The sequence below is a fragment of the Balaenoptera borealis genome (assembly GCF_965194805.1).
Source record: "Balaenoptera borealis genome assembly, chromosome: 7".
Classification (NCBI taxonomy): Eukaryota; Metazoa; Chordata; class Mammalia; order Artiodactyla; family Balaenopteridae; genus Balaenoptera; species Balaenoptera borealis.
The window spans coordinates 107,020,207-107,045,681 of record NC_138864.1 but is presented as its reverse complement, the minus strand read 5'-3'; the positions used below and the strand labels follow the sequence as shown (position 1 = coordinate 107,045,681).

The 25,475-nt window shown below is 39.0% G+C and overlaps 1 protein-coding gene across 5 annotated transcripts in view; it reads right to left on the bottom strand.

Moving 5' to 3' along the window:
• AHCYL2 (adenosylhomocysteinase like 2) overlaps window positions 1-25,475 on the bottom strand; it is a 174,522-nt gene that overhangs the window by 18,431 nt on the left and 130,616 nt on the right. For 4 of the 5 annotated variants that reach the window (XM_082399186.1, XM_082399187.1, XM_082399188.1 and 1 more), the window contains exons 3-11: window positions 24,767-24,910; window positions 24,221-24,321; window positions 17,581-17,683; window positions 15,521-15,615; window positions 12,335-12,441; window positions 10,754-10,870; window positions 7,291-7,354; window positions 6,723-6,811; window positions 3,972-4,042 (exon numbers count right to left, since the gene is read on the bottom strand). In XM_082399186.1, coding sequence (XP_082255312.1) covers window positions 3,972-4,042; window positions 6,723-6,811; window positions 7,291-7,354; window positions 10,754-10,870; window positions 12,335-12,441; window positions 15,521-15,615; window positions 17,581-17,683; window positions 24,221-24,321; window positions 24,767-24,910 — 891 coding nt within the window. Of the gene's footprint in view, window positions 1-3,971; window positions 4,043-6,722; window positions 6,812-7,290; window positions 7,355-10,753; window positions 10,871-12,334; window positions 12,442-13,203; window positions 14,908-15,520; window positions 15,616-17,580; window positions 17,684-24,220; window positions 24,322-24,766; window positions 24,911-25,475 lie in introns of those variants that run through there. The other variant, XM_082399190.1, reaches the window with a different exon arrangement.

The window sequence follows — 25,475 nt, the reverse complement described above, 5'->3', positions numbered from 1 at the left end:
CCCTGGGATAAATCCCACTTGATCATGGTGTATGATCCTTTTAATGTGTTGTTGGATTCTGTTTGCTAGTATTTTGTTGAGGATTTTTGCATCTATATTCATCAGTGATACTGGTCTGTAATTTTCTTTTTTTGTGGTATCTTTGTCTGGTTTTGGTATCAGGGTGATGGTGGCCTCACAGAATGAGTTTGGGAGTGTTCCTTCCTCTGCAATTTTTTGGAAGAGTTTGAGAAGGATGGGTGTTAGCTCTTCTCTAAATGTTTGATAGAATTCACCTGTGAAGCCATCTGGTCCTGGACTTCTGTTTGTTGGAAGATTTTTAATCACAGTTTCAATTTCATTACTTGTGATTGGTCTGTTCATATTTTCTATTTCTTCCTGGTTCAGTCTTGGAAGGTTATATCTTTCTAAGAATTTGTCCATTTCTTCCAGGTTGTCCATTTTATTGGCATAGAGTTGCTTATAGTAGTCTCTTAGGATGCTTTGTATTTCTGTGGTGTCCGTTGTAACTTCTCCTTTTTCATTTCCAATTTTATTGATTTGAGTCCTCTCCCTCTTTTTCTTGATGAGTCTGGCTAAAGGTTTATCAATTTTGTTTATCTTCTCAAAGAACCAGCTTTTAGTTCTATTGATCTTTGCTATTGTTTTCTTTGTTTCTATTTCATTTATTTCTGCTCTGATCTTTATGATTTCCTCTACTAACTTTGGGTTTTGTTTGTTCTTCTTTCCCTAGTTCCTTTAGGTGTAAGGTTATATTGTTTATTTGAGATTTTTCTTGTTTCTTGAGGTAGGCTTGTATTGCTATAAACTTCCCTCTTAGAACTGCTTTTGCTGCATCCCATAGGTTTTGGATCGTCGTGTTTTCATTGTCATTTGTCTCTAGGTATTTTTTGATTTCCTCTTTGATTTCTTAAGTGATCTCTTGGTTATTTAGTAACATATTGTTTAGCCTCCATGTGTTTGTGTTTTTTACGTTTTTTTCCCTGTAATTCATTTCTAATCTCATAGCGTTGTGGTCAGAAAAGATGCTTGATATGATTTCAATTTTCTTAAGTTTACTGAGGCTTGAATTGTGACCCAGGATGTGATCTATTCTGGAGAATGTTCCGTGCACACTTGAGAAGAAAGTGTAATCTGCTGTTTTTGGATGGAATGTCCTATAAATATCAATTAAATCTAGCTGGTCTACTGTGTCATTTAAAGCTTGTTTTTCCTTATTAATTTTCTGTTTGGATGATCTGTCCATTGGTTTGAGTGAGGTGTTAAAGTCCCCCACTATTATTGTGTTACTGTCGATTTCCTCTTTTATGGCTGTTAGCAGTTGCCTTATGTATTGAGGTGCTCCTATGTTGGGTGCATATATATTTATAATTGTTATATCTTCTTCTTGGATTGATCCCTTGATCATTATGTAGTGTCCTTCCTTGTCTCTTGTAACATTCTTTATTTTAAAGTCTATTTTATCTGTTAAGAGCATTGCTACTCCAGCTTTCTTTTGATCTCCATTTGCATGGAATATCTTTTTCCAATCCCTCACTTTCAGTCTGTATGTGTCCCTAGGTCTGAAGTGGGTCTCTTGTAGACAGCATATATATGGGTCTTGTTTTTGTATCCATTCAGCAAGCCTGTGTCTTTTGGTTGGAGCATTTAATCCATTCACGTTTAAGGTAATTATCGATATGTATGTTCTTATTACTGTTTTCTAAATTGTTATGGATTTGTTTTTGTAGGTCCTTTTCTTCTCTTATGTTTCCCACTTAGAGAAGTTCCTTCAGCATTTGTTGTAGAGCTGGTTTGGTGGTGCTGAATTCTCTTAGCTTTTGCTTGTCTGTAAAGCTTTTGATTTCTCTGTCGAATCTGAATGAGATCCTTGCCAGATAAAGTAATCTTGGTTGTAGGTTCTTCCCTTTCATCATTTTAAATATATCATGCCACTCCCTTCTGGCTTGTAGAGTTTCTGCTGAGAAATCAGCTGTTAACTTTATGGGAGTTCCCTTGTATGTTATTTGCCATTTTTCCCTTGTTGCTTTCAATAATTTTTCTTTGTCTTTAATTTTTGTCAGTTTGATTACTATGTGTCTCGGCGTGTTTCTCCTTGGGTTTATCCTGCCTGGGACTCTCTGCGCTTCCTGGACTTGGGTGGCTAATTCCTTTCCCATGTTAGGGAAGTTTTCGACTACAATCTCTTCAAATATTTTCTTGGGTCCTTTCTCTCTCTCTTTTCCTTCTGGGACCCCTATAATGCGAATGTTGTTGCATTTAATGTTGTCACAGAGGTCTCTTAGGCTGTCTTCATTTCTTTTCATTCTTTTTTCTTTATTCTGTTCTGCGGCAGTGAATTCCACCATTCTGTCTTCCAGGTCACTTATCTGTTCTTCTGCCTCAGTTATTCTGCTATTGATTCCTTCTAGTGTATTTTTCATTTCAGTTATTGTATTGTTCATCTCTGTTTGTTTGTTCTTTAATTCTGCTAGGTGTTTGTTCTTTAATTCTTCTAGGTCTTTGTTAAACATTTCTTGCATCTTCTTGATCTTTGCCTCCATTCTTTTTCCAAGGTCCTGGATCATCTTCACTATCATTATTCTGAATTCTTTTTCTGGAAGGTTGCCTATCTCCACTTCATTTAGTTGTTTTTCTGGGGTTTATCTTGTTCCTTCATCTGGTAGAAAGTCCTCTGCCTTTTCATCTTGTCTGTGTTTCTGTGAATGTGGTTTTCCTTCCACAGGCTGCAGAACTGTATGAACTGTATACTTTAAGAGAGTGACTTTTATGGTATGTAAATTACATCTCAATAAAAAAATTTGATTGTCTTGGTTGTATGACCTTGTGAATTTGCTAGAAAACATTGAATTATACACTTAAAATGGGTAAAATGTATATGGTAAGTGAATTATATCTCAATAAAGCTACTTACAAAAAAAGAGACCGAAGGATTGATGTGAAACAAGAACAGTTTCTTTTTTCTTTTTTTTTAAAAATAAATATATTTATTTATTTTTGGCTGTGTTGGGTCTTCGTTGCTGTGGGCAGGCTTTCTATAGTTGTGGTGAGCAGGGGCTACTCTTCGTTCTGGTGTGCGGGCTTCTCATTGCGGTGGCTTCTCTTGTTACAGAGCATGGGCTCTAGGGCACACGGGCTTCAGTAGCTGTGGCACACGGGCTCAAAAGTTGTGGCTCGTGGGCCCTAGAGTGCAGGCTCAGTAGTTGTGGCGCACAGGGTTAGTTGCTCCGTGGCATGTGGGATCTTCCCGGACCAGGGATTGAACCCACGCCCCCTGCATTGGCAGGCAGATTCTTAACCACTGTGCCACCAGGGAAGCCCCAAGGACAGTTTCTTATGGTCCCTCTTTGCCCCCAGCTCTCCTTGAGACTACAAATAATAGTTTTATTCTTAAATATTCTGATTTTCCTCCTTTAAAATAGAATTATAAAATAAACCCAATATTCCAATGGCTTTTGGTTCTAACATAAAGATAAAATATCTCAGTCCAAGGTAAGTAGCCATATCTGCATATTCCTCTCTAAAACTCAAAATCTACCTCTTTGGGAATTAACACAACTACCTTTTCCACTTTCTCTAACTACAAAGAATTTTGCTCTAGCCTTGCTTTAATTACAGGGACTAGGGAGAAATACACATCACTTTTGGAAGTAAAATTTTAAAAAATGTACAAATTTAAGATCTAGCTTCCCAAATAAAACTCACTGGTAGCCATCTCCTAGGTAGCTGAGGATGGATGGAGATATGGAATAGTTAAAAAGACTAGAGAGAAACTTTCCTCTAGGGATGACCTAATGGTATACTTTTGGTCAGAGTTCTAAAGAGGTAGGAAGAATGTGAAAGATTGGTTTTGTGGACTACTAACTCTGGCTTTTAGAGTTTGGTTTTGTTCAGAACATTTCCAGTCATTTTTCACTTGTTCCATGAAAGTGTTCCCAAGTGCCACCCCACCTTATATGTCATAATCATACCTGTACAGGTAATAACAATATCCACTTGTCGGATGACCTCATTTAATTTCACCAGTCGAAATCCATCCATACTGTAGAAATAAAGCATGATCAATTAACCTAAAAAAGCAGCTGTGGAGCCTTCTGCCACATAACCTCAAAAGCTATTACCCAAGTTGCTTTGGTACCTACATCACTTTTTGATACAGCTGGACTATTCTTAGTGAAAAATTCAAACTCTTTCCTTAGTTCATACAGGACAGAAATAAAAGGTTCTTTCTAACACTGGGACCTAATTCTTCCTGATAATAGGGAGGCAGAGTTAACCATGAAACCCCAATCAAGTTTCTAGAAAGTGCCATTTTACCTGAACCTACTACCCCATTGAAATTGCTCTCCCCAAGATCATCGATGATCTCCTGAATGCCAAAAACAATTTTTTCTTAGACTCTAATATTACTTGATATCCTCTGCTACATTAAACATTATTTGCATTCTTAAGGTTCTATACTCTTGGAGTCCATGATACCGTTTTCTCTTGGTTTTCTTACTTTTCTGATTGCTCCTTCTCGATCTCAGTCAACCTTTAAATGTTGGTACTCTGTAGGGTACTCTTTTCTCTATTCTTTCGGCACTTATCCTTTCCTTTCCCTTGGCTACAAATGATGCCTCACAGGTGGCTGATTTGCACAATAACATCCTTAGCTTAGATCTCTCCAAAGCTTCAGAGCCATAGATCAAATTATCTACTGGATAGCTCCTCCTCATGTCCCACAAGGACCTCAAACTTATTGTGCTTGAAAACAGACTCATTATCTTACCCACACCACCAATCCTGTTTCTCTTCTTCTATATTTTCTATCTTAATCAATAGCATTACTGTTCACCCAGCTCTACGAGTCAAATAAACTAGAATGTCCTAGCCTACTACCTCTCCCTAATTAAAATTGTCACCAAATCTGGTTGATTCTTTTTCCTTAATTCCTTAAAATCTTAATTCTTAATCTATCCCCTCTTTTCTAGACGTGCAGGCCTGATGTTCAGGTCTTATTATTTCTTGCTGTAGTAGCCCCTGGCCCCATCTCATCGCCTCTAGGTTTATGTCTCTCTAATTCATTTTGCAGAGTGATTTCCTGAAATGCCATCTGGCTCATGTCACTTCCTTGCTTAAAATACTTCGGTGACATTGTCTGGTATCAGGATAAGACCCAAATACTTATGTTGACATATGATTATACTGACATATGATTCCTACTCAGGTATTACCACTCCCCCAAATTTATCCTATCGGCCAGCTCCATTAAAATACTTCCAGCTTCTTAAACATAAACATGCCGTGCTCTCTACTTCCTAGGTGACCTTGCATATGTTCCCTGTACCTGAAACTTACTTCCAAACTAAGAAGTCACTTAAATAAGTTTTAAGACTCAGCTCCATTGACACCTCTTTCTACCCTCACCGCCCTGCTCTTTAGTTAGATATTCCTCCTTTGTGCTCCTACAGAAGCATGTGCTGTTTATCTCTATCACAGCACTTACTACACTGCACAGAGGTTATTTGTCTGCGTGCTTCTAAAAGCAGGGACCTTGTCTCGTTCATCTACTCATCTTTCATCCTCAGCACAGAGCACAGTACCTAACATAGAATAAGTGATCAGTTCACGTCTATAAGATAGTTTGAATCAGTACCTCAGTCAATATTAAAGCACATTCAGGTTTCTCTAATGAACCCTGAAAAAGTGCTAGAATGGTGATAGTTCCCTTCATGTGCTGGAGCCCTGACTCAGACAAAGCCAACAACTCTGTTGGGGAAAACTGTGTGTTGATGGCTACGGTGTGTGGGGAGTGGTAGGACAGGAGAAAATGGTTATGGAAACATCTTTATGCCATGCCTCATCTATGCTGGGTGCCTTCCTCTGGAGGGTTAATGGTAAAGACCGGGTGGGTTATTCAGGCTACAGACATGGGGACTTTGCAGTAGTTTTCAGGGACAGTGGTATTTTATCCTGCTGAGGGTGGCAAGAGACAATTTTAATAATAGCTACCACTTAGTGAGCATTTATTATGTGACAGCACCTCTATACTTTACATAATTATATATTTATTATATAATGTATAATCATATGTAATAATTATATCATTATTTTCTGAACTTTCACAGTTGAAGTAGATAAGATTACCCACATTTTTAGATGAGAAAGGAACTATTTTTTTTTAAACTTTTAATTTTGGAATCATTTCAAACTTAAGAATTATAGGAATAGTACACACAACTCCTATATACCCTTCAGTAAGAGTTAGTAGAGTTTATCCTTCATTTAGATTTGTCTGATATTTCCTCCTGATTACATTAGGTTATGCATTTTGGGGAGGAATGTGACAGAAGCACTCTTTTCAGTGCATCACTTCAGAAAGGATCTGATGCCAGCCTATGTCTTTTTTGATCATTGTTTTCAAAGGGAGAAGGATGGCATGTGGAGCTGATAAGGGGCTACTTGCTCTCTGGCTCAAGGCGACCCCTGTTACTATTGCCACAGGAGTTCTAAATTATAGCTTCTGACAGTCTCTGCTCTCTCAGAGCAGAGCTCCTAGATCTTTGAAAGACAGGCACTTACAGTTAATAGCAGCCTCTCAGGATCTGGGCAGCTTCTCAGGACCTAGGCCCCTCTAAGATGAAATGTGGCATTAACTAGGCCATTCTTTGGAGGCAGTTAGAAGATCATATGTTAGACAGTGGTGAGAGGAAAAAGCAAATCTCCTTTTGTATGCTTACCAGGCTTGAAGAGCACAGATGGGGTCAATCTCAGTTACATACACAATGGAGCCCATAGCTTTTAAGGCAGCACAGCAACCCTTCCCCACCTGAAGAGGAGAAAGTACACATAATAAGGAAAGTCACAAAGAAAACAGTTTCTCAAAGCTTCTGGTAAAGTGTATCCCCCTTTCCGCCCCCAAAAGGAATTTCACTGAATAGATTCACGCTTAGGGAAAAATAAGAAAAAAATAAAATGAATGCAGTTCATAAACAAACTCCTAAACCCTGCTTAGCACATGCATGTGCATAAGAACACCCACACTCAATGATTTATAATCAAAACACAAGCTAAAAGAACATCACAAACAGTGCACTGGAACAGTCAGAAAATCAACTTAAAGAAAAAATAGCAAAAATGCAAAGGGAAAAAGAAAGATTGTACTTTAACCAGAGGGCCTCTGAAGTTACTTTTTTCCCATTTAAAGTGGTAAATGAATGTACTTTTATGTCCATACAAGTGAAAAATTCTAGTATATTTCAGCAAAATACATTTTAAACACCTAATAATTGAAAGGTTAAACCTTACCTCTCCATAGCCACAGACCACCACCTGCTTCCCACCAAACATCATGTCTGTTGTTCTTTTAAGTCTACGGGGGGAAAAAATTAAATCAGAAAAATCTCTTGTTTCTCCCTTGAGATTAGATTGAGCCCCTTTGTTTTCATGTTTGGGTTTTGGGTTTTTTTTGGTTTGGGTTTTTTTTTTTTTTTTTTTTTTTTTTAATGTTGAAAGCAAGCCTGTTTTCTATCCTAGAGAAACTATTTAATGACTAGAAAGAAACGTTCAATAAAATATGTATTTTCTTATCCATGCTATCCAATCAATTCCATCTCTATGTGAGGCCTTTTTTCTTTTTGTTCCCCTTGTTTAGGGAGTGGTACAGAAGGGAAGAAGCTATAGACCACAAAGTAACTTTTAAACATAAATGTAACTTTTATTTAGGAGGTGACAAAGCTCTGGCTTAATGTGAATGTTGTAGCTTATTGAATTAGACACATAAAACATAACGCTGATAAATGAGTCCTACATTTAGTAGTATCAAAATTGCCAATAGGTCCCACATTAATTCACCAGGGAGGGTAATGGGCAACAAGGTGGAGAAGAGCCTTGAAACACACCAACACTGACTACATGAGGTAGTGAGTTTTCTGGGCTGAGTCCTCCTCAGACATGTTCTACCTCTTTCTCTCTGATTCTCTATGAAGCTAGAATAGAGGTCCTTACTGTTTTCAAGGTCTCTTGGAAGAAGTTGTAGGAGCAGTTTCTGGTTTCTCTGTAGGGTCAGTTGGTCTCCCTTCTCTAGGAAGCCCTGGCTAGGCAGAAGAAACTTCAACTAAAACCTGCCATTCTGAGACAGATGGTTCCGACAAATATTTGTAGGTCTTTCTACTCATCTGTTAACCTCTCCTGCTGAAAAGTCTATAAATGCCCCAAAGGCAAAGTAGAAATCCTATCTTCTTAATGATTTGACAACTCCACTCACTAGGAACTAGTATAACTCCATGAACTCCAATGAAACTCAATAAATATCAATTAAGTGCAGAGGCAGTTTCTGTTGAGTGAAGAGGGTAAGTCTGGCTGGGCTACCACCATACTCAAAAGCCATGGCTTAGAATGGTCCTTGACTGGCTCAGCACAGCAAGGAAATCAATAATCATATTTCTGAGCCTCCTTTGCTTTGACTACCCACAAGCCTTTCTGACTCTCTTCCCAAAGGAAGATGACTCTCTCTTTGTGACTACAAATGACTGTGTGGTGGAAGGGAAACTTCATCAACACCACTACTCTGCAAATGATAGGATGACAGACCAGGATGGATTCCAGTTAGGCAGTGATTTCCTTGTGCTCTGAGGGACTCAGATCTGCCTCAGGGTTCAAGGATAAAGGATAGAAAAGACCTCCGTCAAGGAAGGACTTTTGGGGATGTGAGTGTAAGCTGTCTGGCGGTGTATAAGAGTCATGCCAAGTCTCTGACTTCTCTCTAATTCTTCTAGCCCCAGAACTCTCTAGAAGAGTTCCTGAAATACGATCTGTTTTATGATCTAAAAATCCTATCTGGGATATCCTTTTTCTTCCTACCAAGTCTTCCTTCATCAGTCTCCATAAGGCTGCACCTGCCTTGCTTTTTGGCATTGCAGACCAATTACAGAAGTGTCCTCTAGGACTGAGTGGGGCCATTCCCTCATAGCTTATGGTGCAGTGTGCAACCAGCTCAGAGCTACAGAAGCTCAATCCCTAATCCCTTCCTCATATGGACTCTCTATTTTGCAGCCTTCCCTGGAGCATACTTTGCCTCTTCTTTAACTTCTCCTACTCTCAACTCCTCTGAGTCTACGGCCGTACCACCCTGAACGCGCCCAGTCACATCTCAACTCCTCTGAGAGGAGCAACTGCCCATGACCCAATTGGAAAGTTTTTCACCATCTGAAAATGCCAACAAGCTCTTACTACTACTCAGCAGGTTTCCAGTAGATGGGTGATGTTTTCTTATTTCTTTATTAACTTTAACTCCAGCTCCACTGCTTCCATCTTACTTTCACTTTCATACATTTCTGACGTTAAAGTATCTTCCTGATCCACAGGGTAATCACTGCTTAGGAGGGACTCTGTCCATGTTTATGAGCTAGTAGAGGTACCTGCATGCATCTTTTACTAAATATAGGCAGATTTTAGGCTCACAGATTTGGGAGTTGAAAAATCTATAAGAAACAGTTGTGGATGAGTAAATATTTTTATGAGTATATATCCAAATCATTATTATCAGGTGCAAAGCTGTGCATCACAATAACAGTTATATGTGGACAGAACTAGAGACAGTCTGTAAACAGCCTGATGCAGTGAGAATTCACTCAAATGTCCAATCTATCTGATAATACTACTGACTCTATAGGAGTAATAATTAAAAATAGTTTGAATTTGCATTGAACACCCCCCTCCACCCCCCACACACAAAAAAAGATTTCAAAGTAAAAGTCTTCTTATAAGATCTAACTCAATCCTAAACTTACTATATAGGGTTCTAGAAAGAAGGGCAAGGGAACTAACATTGATCCCCAGGATTCATACCTTATCTCATTTAATCCTCACAATAACTCTATGAGATAGGTCTTACTGTCACCATTTTACAGATGAGGAAATAGGCACAGAGAGGTTAAATAACTAGTCTGAGGTCTTAGAGTTAATAAATGATAGAACCAGTTGTTAAACCAAAGTCCTTCTTGCACCAGTGCCTGTGGTGTTGCAAATTGCCTGGGGTTCAGACTAGTAATGTGGCCCACAGGCCCTTTCTTCACTTTTCCATTAACTAATACATGATGGAAACCATTTGGCTTGGCAATATTCTAAACCAACTTAATAGTTTCACATAGGGAATTACTGAGTCTTCCCAGCAAGAATGAAGGAATTTCAGGACACAAGTGTAGAAACAGAAACTGGGCACCAGACGAACACAGTTTTTGGTATATTATATCTAAGTAGATTTTGTCAGATTTGCAGTCCTTACAGATTTGAAAAACTACAAATGCCTGGGAAATAACCCTGTGCTCACCACAACTTTCCAGGTGGCCAGAGAATTGTATGATAGTTGGAGCTTAAGAACTGACAACATAACCTGGAAGAGAAATACCAGGAACCTTTTCCTAAACCATCAAAGATACTTACTTATTTATAATGACTTTAGTTACTGACTCCCAGGCCTGATAGGGTGACAAAGTAAAAACTCTGCCACCAATAGATAGGGGCTGGTCTGACTTTTAAAGTAAAATAGATTTGCTTGAAATAGTGATAGCAATGGTAGCTCTGGGTCATAAAATATTGAGTGTGATGTAACAGTGACAGCAATGGTAGCTTTGGGTTACAAAATATTGAGTATGATGTAGTAATAGATCCAGAGTTGCTACACGAATCATTTCTAGAAATAACCAAAACCAAAAAATTTAGAACCTCAATTCAACAACTCAAGTTCATCCCGAAGATAACAAAACATTACCCATCAAGAATTGATTCACGGCAACAGTAGAGGTTGTCAAATTTCTGTTTGGTGACTGAGTCATTGACATTCATGGCTGGAACACATAGCTTCCCAGCTTTGGATAGCTGGTACAGCCTGAGGATGAAGGAAATCAAGAAGAACATAAAACAATGAGATATTACAATCTACCATCAGTTTCATATCAAATTTCACAAATAAGTTAATTGAGTAGGCATGAGAGCCTGAGACACAACTAGTTTCATCCTATAAGGTGTATACAGAGAAATAAAGAATACCTTTCCAGAATCTGTATACAGCTTAGAAATAAAGATATTAATCAAAAGACATGTGGGGAAAATCTTTGACCCACCACTAAATTTTAAGCATTAAAATGTAAAATTTTTAATTGCTTATTAGTTTTATTTCCCTTTTTAATTATAAAAAGAGAAACTTTAAGTACTATTTTAATCCCACTACTCTAATGCAACAACTTTAACTTTCAAATAGTTTAACTTTCCAATAGTCTCAATTTTATAACTTCAATACATATACCTATAAATATGTATATCTGTATATAGGGGTTTTAATTAAACTGAGTCAACTAAAAATTAGAACCAGGTGTTTTATTCAAAATTCATCCCTTTCTAAAAGTTTGAAAATATGGGACAATCCAGAGTTTTATACATTCAAAAAGATCACAGTATATTGAAGCAGTGATGGTGGCTTATTCAGAATTTACTTCCCTAAAACTTTCATACTTTCAGTTCTTTCTGGGTAAATAACAGGAAACAGAAATGGTTACAATTTTACTCAGGGAATTAATGCTCATTTGAGAAACAGAACCCTAAATCCTTGTTCTCTGTGTAAGAACATAAGCTCTATGAGGGCCCAGGCTTTTGTCTGTTTTCCCCACTGCTAGATCCCTAGCATCGTTCTTAGAGTAGTTCCTGGTTCACTGTAGAAGTTCAATAAATAGCTGTTGAATAAATGAATTCGTCCAAAAAGGACAAGCAGTCATTGTATTACAACGACTAGAAAACATGAGGACCACACTTATTCCCCTAGCTACTCCCCCCTCACTATTTTAAGTTTGCTATTTGTGTTGTTAATTTAAAAAACAAGTGTGCAGACTCATATCTCATCATTTCAGATCAGGTTTCAATTTTTAACATAATGTATTCTATAAGTATGTGATTATAAGAATATATATCCAGGGGCTTCCCTGGTGGCGCAGGGGTTAAGAATCCGCCTGCCAATGCAGGGGACACAGGTTCGAGCCCTGGTCCGGGAAGTTCCCACATGCCGCAGAGCAACTAAGCCCATGCACCACAACTACTGAGCCCGCGTGCCACAACTACTGAAGCCCGAGCGCCTAGAGCCCGTGTTCCACAACAAGAGAAGCCACTGCAATGACAAGCCCGCGCACTGCAATGAAAGAGTAGCCCCCGTTTGCCGCAACTAGAGAAAGCCTGCGTACAGCAACAAAGATCCAACACAGCCATAAATAAATAAATAAATAAATAAAAATTTGTAAAAAAAAAAAAAAAAGAATATACGTCCAGGCTGCACAAAACCAGGCATATCCATGTCAAATCTTACCTGTGGACTCCAGTAACACTCTCTTCCACTATGCCCTTGATTTTCTTAAACATGTTGGGATACTTCTTATAAATCCAGTGAGTAAGATCCCCTCCATCATCCAAGATCTGCAATAATAAGCATCAATAATGTCATATTTCAAATTTCCCAAATGGTTATGCAAAGTAACTTAAGAGTCAGTATAATGACCAACAGTCATTACACTGAAGAAAAAAAAACCAGTGAGGGACTTCCCTGGTGGCGCACTGGTTAAGAATCCGCCTGCCAGTGCAGGGGACATGGGTCCGAGGTCTGGTCTGGGAAGATCCCACATGCTGGGGAAGAGCTAAGCCCGTGCGCCACAACTACTGAGCCTGCGCTCCAGAGCCCGCGAGCCACAATTACTGAGCCCACATGCCACAACTACTGAAGCCCGCATGCCTAGAGCCCGTGCTCTGCAACAAGAGAAGCCACCGCAATGAGAAGCCCGCGCACCGCAATGAAGGGTAGCCTCCACTCGCCGCAACTAGAGAAAGCCCGCGCGCAGCAACGAAGATCCAATGCAGTCAAAAATAAACAAACAAACAAACAAACAAACAAAACAGTGAAATGAAAGGCCAACTGTAATTCTCACAGCCAAGTGACCTTCCCAAATGACATACCCGCTAGGATCAAAATATACAGCAGCGCAATGAGGATTTTCTTACGGACTAATAGCTTAAGTGATTACCTAGACCATTAGCTCTTGGCTGTATTGTTGGTAGTCAGAAAGCCTAAACTTGATATTAGCATATTTATATTGGTTGAATTCAGGACTTTAAATATCATCAGTAAAAGCTTAGTTTAAATAAAGCCAGATAATTAGTCTCCCTCCCAGAACGATGGCTTACAAACGTGTATTCGTTAATCTTTTACGTCTCCCAAAGTACAGGCACTCTCCTATCCAAAATGATCAGGCAGCACTGTAGGGTTTTGCCTAGCACAGCCTCACACTCTCTATAAGCCAAATTAAAAATAACTAGGGAACTGTGCAGCATGTAGGTGCGCAAGCATGCCTCTGAATAGCTCATCACTATTTCAGGTTGGGATTAAAGATAAACACAATGCTGTGCCCACTGGAGCTTTCATCAGCAGAGGAAAGTTTCTGAATTATAAATAAGCTAAAGAAAGACCAGATTAGAATACTATTAGGCAGTAGGCTGTGGCATTTCAGCCCTTCATCTAGCTGTTAGAAACGCTTGGCAGGACTTTCCAAGTTGTTACACCCACCCTCCTGGAAAGACCCACAGGACTAAGCTGCCCTCCACTGGCAAGCACCCATTTTGCAGTCCCATCAATTATCAACTCTACTACAAGTGCCGAAGATGCCATACTGGACCCCTGGGTACACAAAATCTCCAACCTCATGTCTACCACCTGATCTATTTTGCTTCTGCTCGTTTTTTTTTTTTTTTTGGCCGTACCGCTCGGCTTGTGGGATCTTGGTTCCCTGACCAGGGATTGAACCTGGGCCCTTGGCAGTGAGAGCGCTGAGTCCTAACCGCTGGACCGCCAGGGAATTCCCACTTCTGCTCTTGTTGTTGATCTATTTTCTCTGATTCCACTAAACCTTATTTGAGAGCAGGGATCCAAGGCAGGATTCTTATTAAAACTCTTACACTTGCTCCATACCATAAAATAGTGCTCCATTTTCTCCCAGTAGAAACCTTCAGAACAGATTCCCTAAGAAACGGAAAGGCTCCTCTGAGTTTCTCTCTCCCTTTTTACATGTATGAAATCCCTCATGGAGTTTTTCCTTGCAGCCTCTGATCCCTAGCCACACAAAAGATCAGAGACAAAAAAGATTGTGTCTTAGTCTCAGTATTCTCATCTACCTTTCCCTTTTAACACAGGTATTGAATACAGGCAGGTAGGTGCTATCCCTAATATTTATTTAATGAATGTAGCCCATAATTCTCACCCTGTCGTCCTACTGCAGAAAATTATTGTCACCTGGGAATCTTCCTGAAGTTGGCAAGCAAGTAAAAGCACTAGATCTTGACAGGATCCAAAAAGATATGGATCCTGTTTCCAAGTTGTTCTTACCCTTGTCTTACTCTCTTCGTCAACCTTTCCAGCAGTGTGTGCTGGCTCTACAGTCTATAAAAGCTCTCCATGTACAATCGCCTGTCCTCCTTATGTTCATGACTATAAAATTAATGTTTTATTTCCAGTAGAACCCCCCTGGCATATCTTCTTTAGCACCTGTCAGTCACACTCCCTTCTGTCACCGTTAAACTCCGCTGGAATGAGCTGACTCATCTTATAGCTGAGTCCTCCCTCCCTTTCAGGATACAAAGGTTTTAACCCAGCTTCCTCAAACCAACACTTGGTGCAATGTGACCTGGATGACAGAATCCAGAAAGACAGGCTGCTTCTCTCTGCTGTGTCCCAGGTGAAGCCTGCTCTGCAGTCTTTAGCAGTAAGCAATAGTTGGACTAGAGCTTCAAGGATTCTTGTTTCAGTTGATTCCCTAATTTCTCCTCTCACCCATATGCAGAAAGGTTTGCAAAGCAGGAGTGCATCGTACTTTGTGAAGCTTTTTGCTTCCCCTTGTGAATCTAATATGCTCTCAGCCTTCAAGCACTTGATCTTTTAAAAAATGAAACAAAAATAAAAACTAAGCAAAAATTAAGACCCCAAAACTTTGCCTATTCATCTTTCTTCAGGTGAGAAATGAATAAAGAGAAGAAATTTGAACTTGGAATCCCTTCAGGTTTACTATAAATTTAGCATGTGATTCTAGAAAGAAACCTAAGTACCATAGGAGCTGTGTGTGCATGTGTGTGCTTTAATCATTGATGTTGTCGGGCGGGGTGGGTGGGGGGTAGGGGGTGGTGGTAAGCAGTGGTAGGGGATGGTAACTCATTAATCTTACTTTTTAACCAGTCATGTGTGAACCCTGAGCAGTATTTTAATGTTGCTGATGAATATGAGTGCTTCTGAGATCAGCACTGACAATGAAAAGCACTTTGAGGCTATAAAGAGGTTGAATATTCTTGGGATGTCCTAAGCATAAGCATCTAGTTCTGCCAGAAGCCCAGGTATATCAGATGGAAAAGGAAGCATTTGCCTTCCTTCCTGTTGGGAAACCCTCTCCCAGACCACACTCTCCCTCTCTATACCTCCAGGCCCCAACAGAATTGTGTTGGCAGAGATCTAACCCACCATGTTTGGCTGCCAGCCCTCCACATTCACACATCTATCAATGCACCACCAGAAGTCATCTTCTGACTCTCCTTTCCAGGCAAACACAGGAAATCCTGAGAAAAAAGAACAAAGAGAAACCATTAAAGCCTGAAAAAGGGCTGACCCTAAATTTTGGCAAGAAGATGCTGGTTTTCCCCAATTCCAAGCTCTCTCGTTCTGCTATACTTCTTGGGTTGACTTTCTTCAATGATTAGTATTGTCTTCAGTCCTTTTACACTCACCTTTGTCTTTGGTGGTCATTTCACTCCTGTTAGACCAAAGAGGACAAACAAAAGGGCCAAGAGTATGACAGATGCTAAAAGTATGACTAAAGGCAAAAAAGAAGAAACCAGAAATATGTACTTCTTCATCCAGTCCAACTGGAATTCTCATCATTTCCCAACTACATTTTGATCTTTCTTGTTTCTATACTTTAGTCATCCCATCCTCTGCATCAGGAAAACTCTTACACTCTTCTCCCTCTGTTCAAATGTTGTTATTCTTCATTGTCCAGTTAAGTATCATGTTCCTAAGGAAGCCTTATAACTCAGCTGAAAGTGATCTCACATGGAATCTGAACTTTTATAAGCCCCTTGTTTGTATACTAAATGTGGGTTTATGATCTGTTGTGGCATTATCATATATGCCCTTGTACTATCATTATTTATATATGTGTCTTTTCTCCTTAACCACAATATAAGATTCTGAGGGCAAAGACACTCTCATTTGTTCTTAAAGTAGGTCAATAAGCATTTGTTGAAAAAAAAAAGAGAAATGAATGTACATGTACAATTAATTGGACTATATATTTATATATGTGTACTTTCTATACATATTTTATACATTAATAAAAATTTTACAAATGAATGACTGTAAATGAAAGAACAAATAAAACACTCAAAGTGCTTGCAAAAAGAGAGGTATGCATGCACTATAGAGCTTTCCCAGAATTTCTCAATAGCTCTGAAGCAAGTGTTTGGTATCCTGATCTGTGTTGGGCTATCAGAGAGTGAAGGCAAGGAACTGGCAAAGTCCAAACTTCTCTATTTCTTTTGTCCTTCAAGTGTCAGTGGTTGTTGTTATCAAATATTAATCTGCCAGGTCAAGTCCTGTTTACCGCTGAAGCAGAGCACCAAACATTAACTGCTGAAAACCAGTCAGACCACAAAATTATGCCTGAAGCATTTTCTTTTCTAATCCATATGACCTTAGACAGTGAATAATGTTCACTGGTGCTCTGACAAGGCAAAGCATTAACTAATAATGGAATATTAGACATAAGATGATATTTGTGACTGTAAAGCAACACAGTTACCTCGATCATATTTAACAAGAGAAGCCCAGAAAGAGGGCAAACTCATCAAGAATAGGGACCCACCAAGACATGTAAGCAACCTAAGTGTCCATCAACAGATGAATGGATAAAGAAGATGTGGTGTATACATACAATGGAATATTACTCAGCCACAAAAAAGAATGAAATAATGCCATTTGCAGCAACATGGATGGACCTAGAGATTATCATACTAAGTGAAGTAAGTCAGAGAAAGACAAATATTACATGATATCACTTATATGCGGAATCTAAAAAAATAGTATAAGTGAACTTATTTACAAAACAGAAAGACTCACAGACACAGAAAACAAACTTATGGTTACCAAAGGGGAAGGGGGAGATTAACAGATACACACTACCATATATAAAACAGGTAAACAACAAGGATTTACTGTATAGCATGGGGAATTGTATTCAATATCTTATGATAATCTATAGTGGAAAAGAATTGAAAAAAGATATATAGATATAGATAGATATATAGATATAGATATATATACACATATACAGTGAATCACTTTATTGTATACCTGAAACTAACACAACATTGTACATCAACTATACTTCAACTAAAAAAAAAAAAAAAAGAATATTTCTTTCAAGACAACTTTAAATGTCAACTTTCCTTACAGATATTTATTGAAACAATGGAACTTTTTGGAAACTTTAGCCAAAGACAAAGAGAACACACAAAAGATCTTACCATTTTCTGCTAGAGCAGCAGCCACTTCATTGAGAGTGGAATAGATATTGCAGGCAGCCCATCGGCACTGTGCCCCCAGAGCGCCCAGAGTTTCCATAAGCACCTATATTAAAGAGAAAGCAGGAGATGAGCAAGCATGGGCCAAACAACTGGTCAAGGAGATTAAGTTTATACATTTGACAATGAGAAAGTACATTAGGAATAACTAACGCCCATGATTTTCAAACTGTGCTTTACAGAAACTTCAATACTTTGAGAAAAGGGCAAGGGTTCGGGGTAGGCATGGGGAAGGCTCCAGCTGAGCTGTATGCTTTTACTCATTTAACATATTGGGCCTCCCTGTAAGATTTAATTAAACCAAGGCTTTCAGTGCCAAACATCTTTTTAAAAACCACAAATTTATAGCTCTGCTTCTCCTTAGGATGTAGAAAGCTGCAAGAGAAGCTTCTACCTTAACAAGAAAAAGCTGGATAATCTACAAAACCATAACTTTTCTTGAGTACATCAAAGAGCCGAGGTCATAATGCAACCAAGGAACTCCAAAGAGCAACAAATCCCTTTAAGGAGAGCGGGAACACTGTTTCACCCTTGTCAGAGCACAGAAGGAAGGGGTGGCTGCCATACATCACGGTAAGAAAAAATAAGCTAAAATTTTAATGAATTAGTAAAGGCTGAGTGTGGGAAAGTATGTCAGTTTGGAACTTCTGGTAGCCCCAGGCACAAGGAGAGTTCATACTCACATGCAAGCTCTTTTCCAGGGGCTTCCAACCAGGGCTCACAAGAAAGATTGGGGGCAGGGAGCTGATTGGCTGGACTCAAAGGTAAGCATGAAACCTCGGCACTTCTCCACAGTCTTCTCTCATAGGAAGCAAAAGCCTTAAACTGTAGCAAGAGGAGCAGGAATTATGCCTGCCACCAGGGACCAGGCAAAGAGCCATTGCTTCTGGGGAAGGGTGGAAGCAAAAACTCTCTGCTCCTGGGGGAGTAGCAGAAAATCATCTTGGGCCCAGGACCCTACATTGATACAAAGTAAAAATCTGCTACCTCTCCAGGAGGGACAGGAAAATATCTCTGCTCAAGACTTACCACCAATACAAGGCAAAATTTGGCTGCTACAGAGAGGAGTGGCAGGAACACTGAAAAAGTCCTACCTTCACAGAGGCCTGCCTAACACCGAGGCTGGACCAGAAAATCTAAGAACCCCACTTGCCCTCACCTTGAGCCTAGCTCCAGGAAACAAGGAGTAGCAGTCGCGTGCTGCAGCGGGGACATGCACTTGAAGACAGAGCCCCCCTGTGGCAAGCATGTGCAGAAGCGGCTGAAAGCCCGAGGGTGAAGTGCAAACACTGAGGAGTACGAGGGCCGTCCAGCCTGGGGGAATTTGTAGCCTTTGGTATGGAACAACAGAATTGAAATCCAGCCCAATTCATGACAATAATGGAAAATAATATACTACCATTCAATGTAAAATCGCAAGGCATGCCAAAAAAAGTGAAAAAAAACCCCAACCCATTGTCAGGAAAGTATTCAAGAGAACCAGACTCTGAGATGAGATAGATGTTTGATCAGACAGGAACTTTCAATTAACTATGATTAATATATTTATGCTAAGGGGTGTAGTGAAAAAGATGGACAACATCCATGAACAGGTAGGGAATTTCAGCAGAGAGATGGAAACTATAAAAACAAGTCAAATAGAAATGTCAGAATTTTTTTTTTTTTTAAGGATCAGATTTAAGAATTCTTTCATTAGGCTTATCACCAGACTGGGCATATCTAGGGATAGAATCAGTGAACTTGAAGATAGATCAATAGAAATCACCAAACTGAAATACAGAAAGAAAAAAGAGTGGGGGAAAAAATCAGAAGAGAGCATCTAAGATCTATGGGATACTATCAATGGCCTAATTTACAGAAGGAGAGACCAGGGCAAAAGATATATATGAAGAGTTAATGGGCAATTATTTTTGAAAATTAATGAAAGAGGATCCAGGAACAATGATATCCCAATAGCAAAGAGCACACTAGTGTACAGATCCACTAAAAGGAAAAGGAACCAGGGCTCCTTGGAGAAATGGCTGATTCCAGGGATAGGACAGGGAAGGTACAAAATGAGCTTAGATCATCTTGTACGAGAAGAAAGGAAGTGCTCAAAGAAAGAAAGGGATATGTCAAGAGACAAGGCACAGAAGCAAGACTTAAGGGGTTCCTCTTGGCCAAAATTGGAACAATTTTTATCATAATAAATAATGATAGTAATGGATTATAACCCATTAAATAAAATAGGAAACAATGACTCCACACAAATACATAAATGAATGAATAAATGGAAAGTTTGATGAAGAATGGGATATTTACACAGTTTCGTATTACTACCTCACAAAATACTTATTAATTACAAAAGGGGAAAAATAACTTTTACACTAGAAAAGTCTGGCAGACACCACCTCCATCAAGGGATCAAAATGAACATCAGTTATGGGACAAATCGAAAACAAGTGCCATCCAATAGGATTAAATGAAAAAAGCACAGCATCATTTTCTACGTACTAAGGACATACTACAGAATAATTTGTCTATAATCTTCAAAGTGTCAAGGTCATGAAAGTCAAGGAAAGACTGATGAACTATCCAGCACTGCAGGAGACTAAAGAGATGACAATTAAATGAGACACATAACTATGGACTGGATCCTTTGGTTATAAAAAAGTATTATTGGGACAATTAGTGAAGCTCAGATGGGACCTGAGGATTAGATGGCAATAATGAATCAATGTTAATTTCCTAATTTTGAATGGCTGTACTGGTTGGACAGGAGAATGTTCTTGTTTGTAGAAAATATACACTAAGGTATTTGTGGGAGCATCATAAGGTTGGCAACTTACTCTTCAACGGTTCAGAAAAAAAGTTATCTGTACTGTGTTTGTGACTTTTCTATAAATCTATGTGTATTTCAATTTTTTAAAAATTATTAAAATAAACTTAATCCACTGATTTGATCCTGACTTACTTTCACTTCAGTATGTAAGATGGAGATAGGCTTCTTTATAAGAAGGTAGTATAGGGACTTCCCTGGTGGTCCAATGGTTAAGACTCTGCATTCCCAATGCAGGGAGCCCAGGTTCAATCCCCGGTCAGGGAACTAGATCCCACATGCCACCACGAAAAAGATCCCACATGCCACCACTAAACAGATCCCACATGCCGCAACTAAAGATCCCACACACTGCAACGAAGATCCCGCATACCGCAACTAAGACCCAATGCAGCCAAATAAATAAATGAATAAATATTAAAAAAAAAAAAAAGAAGAAGGTAATGTACCACCCTACTGCTTCGATTAAGAGCTCTTTTAACAAGGATAAATCTTTGGTGAAAAGGTTTGTTTTAAAATTTCCTGACAGTGCTTAACTTTGGGTACTGATAATTTTCATTTTTAAAAATTTGTATTTTCTAATATTTATATACAAAATAAAAATTCTAATTAAAAATATGCTCTAATTAAAAAAAAAATACGTGCAAACAACTCCACTAGGCTAACTCTCTCACATAATTTGTCTAAGGCCACAGCAGAACTACTCTTATATCTTAATTTCTTTACCTTTCAATATCCAATCCAATTTTTTTCTATCCTGTTTTAATTTTCACCTTAAAGAATTTCTGAATTTCTATAACTAGGATTCCTCAATGTGCCAAACAAAAGAATGATACTGAGACTTACCTACAAAGCAATATAAATTAACTAGAAAAGTGACTAGGACCAAGAATATAAGAACTATTTAAAGAACTATGAGTCAAGACTGCTGGCTATTAGGGCTCAAGCAGAAGTGAAGGCAGGTAGAAGTGGGAGGAGGACAGAGCTCAGAAGCTGGTTTAACTCGACTTTAAATCATTACTGTTTAGAGAGAGTAGCTAAGGAATCTGGTTGGAAGGAACTATGGAAAAATACCTAAAAAATATAAATATTTAGATCCAAGTCTATTAGAAACATGGACAGGAAACTGTTAACCATGATAGTTATTTCTGGAGCATGGGATTATAGCAGACTTTGTCTTTCTACATTACAGATTGTGGTAATGCTTGAATATTGTAAAATGAACATGAATTACTTCTGTAATCAGAAAAATAAAATAGAGATTAAAAAAAACAAAGCAAAATTCCTTTGTAATTATTTTTTTAAAGGAAACAGAAAAATGTGGGGAGGGAACAATAAAATAATATTAAAATTGGTAAACTAATTTTGATTACTCCATTCAGGAAAAAAAAAGAAGGTAAACTTGAAGAGTGGTAATGTTTATGAGCCAGGGGGTAAAAAAGAAACTAGATGTAATTTAGCAACATGAGACAGTACAGAAGCACTAACTATTTTAAGCCACCACACTGAAGTCTCATGTCTCTGACTGGGGAAGCCCAAAAAAGGTTCCAAGAGTGTTTCTGCCTTGATTCATTAGTCTATAGCTCCAAAAAGTGATAGCTTTTCAATTTATTATACTAATTTTGGGGTGCCAAGATATCCTTTTCCTCAGAGAACACATAACCCAGAAAAGTCTCACAGGGAAGACGCTAACAGTAGCTGTGTCTTGAGGAATCTCTGCTGTTCTGAATAAGGAATGTGGCCACATAGCGTTGTGCTTACGAGACAATCTTTTGGAAGAGATCTAGTCATACAAATGACCTGGATCTTATAAATCCCATAAAGGAGTCCAGACAATTTCTTAATACACTGATTTCCTGTAGTGGTCTCATTATGGTTGGCAACTTAGTATGTATTACATCTTTGATGATGGCGACTCTAAGTCCGTGGTTCTCAGCAGAGGAACTTTGGAAAACCGTGGGGGCATTTTTGGTTGTCACGGTAATTGGTAGGGGAGTGTTACTGGTATTTAGTGGGTAGGGCCAGGGATCTTGACATTTCGAAAGTGTAGGACAGTCTCCTAGAACAAAAAAACCATGCCATATCTGGTACAATTTTCAAGTGTTCCAATGAAAAGTTCACATGAGTGAGAAATCTATTTATAATTATCTGAGTTTAGAACTTTAGTCCACTTTACATATCAACAAAGGTATTGTTGTAGTTTTAATACAAAACAATAATAGTTTTTCCAAGAATGCAACAAGTGTATAAACCAAGAGAAAACTCATATTTTTTTTTTTTAAATGTAACCTTATTTGGAAATAGGGTCTTTTTTTTTTTTTAATTTATTTTTATATTTATTTTTTGGCTGTGTTGGGTCTTCGTTTCTGTGCGAGGGCTTTCTCTAGTTGCGGCAAGTGGGGGCCACTCTTCATCGCGGTGCGCGGGCCTCTCACTATCGTGGCCTCTCTTTTTGCGGAGCACAGGCTCCAGACGCGCAGGCTCAGTAGTTGTGGCTCACGGGCCTAGTTGCTCCGCGGCATGTGGGATCTTCCGAGACCAGGGCTCGAACCCGTGTCCCCTGCGTTGGCAGGCAGATTCTCAACCACTGCGCCACCAGGGAAGCCCGAAAACTCATATTTTTGATACTGTTGTTATTCAGAAATTTATAAAAAGTTGTTTATAATTTCAGAAAATTATATAATTTGGCAATATTTCTCTGATGCTCTGGAACCAGTAACACATTTCTATGTATATACATTTGTAGCACTCACATTCAAATAATGCTATAAGTAAGTACAAATATCTGACTATTCAACTCTACTTGTACCCAAGCACTTACATATTGAAATACACATTATTTTATTATAAATTACTTTCCTTTTATTCTTCCTTCATATTTCAGTAAGATTTTACATTTATTTTTTAAAAATTATATGTACCTAGCTATGCTATATCTGAATTTCATTTCAAGAAAATACTGGGCCGTTGCAAAACATATTTTTTAATCAAAAGGGGTCAGTGAATCTGACAAGGGTGAAAATTACGGATCTAAACCCATTACGGTAACCCCAGTTCCTCTGCCAGGACTGGTGGGGCATGAGCATGTGATCCAGTTCTGCTCAGTGACATGACAGAGTACCCTGGAGGACTTCTGGGAAAGGTTTCCTTGCTCTTGGGAGAGAGGAAGAAATGGTCCTTCTTCCTCTTCATGTCAGTCTGGGATGGCTTAAAGAGCTGTAACCATCTTGCTATCAGCCTGAGGATAAAGTAAGCACAGAGAGGAGGCAGCTCCAAGAGAATCACAGATAGATGAAACTGAGCCCTGAGAGCCTTCATCTGAAGTCCACCTTACCTCTGGACTTCTAGCTATACAATGTCATGAATTCCCTTATGTACAATCCAGGTTGAATCAGGTTTTCTCTTATTTGCAGCTGAAAGCAGCCTAATACAGAGGTGCCGTGTAGAAATGACACTGGAAGGGAAGATAAGGGGAAGCAATGGAGAAGACTGGAGAAAGAATAAGCTTGGGAATCAGATATATTGAAGTTTAAATCTCAATTCTGTGGTTTACTAGCTGTATAACCTTGGACAAATTACTTAAACTCCCTGAGCTTCAGCTTCCTCATTTATAAAATGGAAACAGGAATATGTGCTTTTACATGGCCAGTATGAGGGTTAATGAGCACTTGTTAAGTGCGGAACTAGTGCTTGGCATGGTGCCGGCCCTCAATAGCTGGTGGCTGTTATTAACTATTGTTATGTGGAGAAAGGAAAAGGACTCACAGCAGTCTGAGCAGTGATGTGTGTGCAACCCACAATTTTGGCTCCAGCCAAAGGTTTCTCTCCTTGAGCTCTCTTCCTCAAAGCCATCAGCGCCGGCATTTCTGAAAAGGCCCAATACACACGCAGCAATTTTAGAGAGGAGGGATGAGAGGTAAAGAATAACAGAAAAACGTACTGTCTTAAGATAAGATCCTTCCCCAATCAGGTTCTCTGTTAGATTAAGCTTCTCAAGGGATCAAAACATTAAACTTGATTTTTCTGTTATAAGAGACTTCCAGAGGTAAATGGTCCAATGTTTAATTCCCTATATCCCAGTCCCCCTTATCTAGTCTCTCCCCCTCTTCCTTGTACAGGGGTTCCTTCTAGACCCTCTAGAGTTTACTCCCTCCCCACAGTGTTTCCTGAGCCCATATTTCTTTTGTTATAAGTATTCTTCAAAATCACACTGAAATTTCACAAACTACTAGACCCCAGGATGTAAAAAGGAATTAACATGGACAAAAAGACACAGGCAGCTTGAGAGGAAAAGGTGTTTACTTTCTTTACCTTGTTCAGCAATTTCAATTTCTCTTCGTCCAAACTCTGCCTGTTTGATGTTCTTGACACAGAAGTCACTGCTTCCCTTAGAGTTCTTTTGCTGCTTGTCCCTGGGAGATGTCTCATCATCAGAGCTATCTGTATATGAAGCAGCTGGAATGACAGAATAAAATACCTTTAGAGGGAAAAAATGGCTTCCTTTAAAACTCCAAACCATGGAGTGAACTGAGGCTTTTCTAGTAATCCAGCACCTTGTAAATTTACACATTTGGTAAGCACCTAAGTGGCACCAAGGAGCTGTGTCAATCATCACCCATGGAAAGTGCTATCCACAGGCCAGAAAGAGGAAGCTGAGAGACGTTGCCAAAGACATTCCTCCTGGGTAGCATTAACTTGGAATCTAAGGCTAACTTTATCTTCAGAACATGCAGAAGTCCTTGAAAATGAAAAAAGAGAGAGGTTATTCCACGGTAGCAATAGGTTCAAGTTCTTAATGCATGATCATGGTGATTAACCTGTGGGTTTCTGGGATCCTAGCTACCCTTCTCTGCTTGCTGCTTAAACACCTGATGTAATTTGTGTTTCAGTACAGTAACTGAACAGATAAGACCTAGAAAACAAGGAACCCATGGGAAAGTAATTAAGAACCACACAAAAAGTGTTTGTCTGACAAAACAGAGCTTTCTTTTTTAAGACTGGCTCTGATGAGGCTGAACTA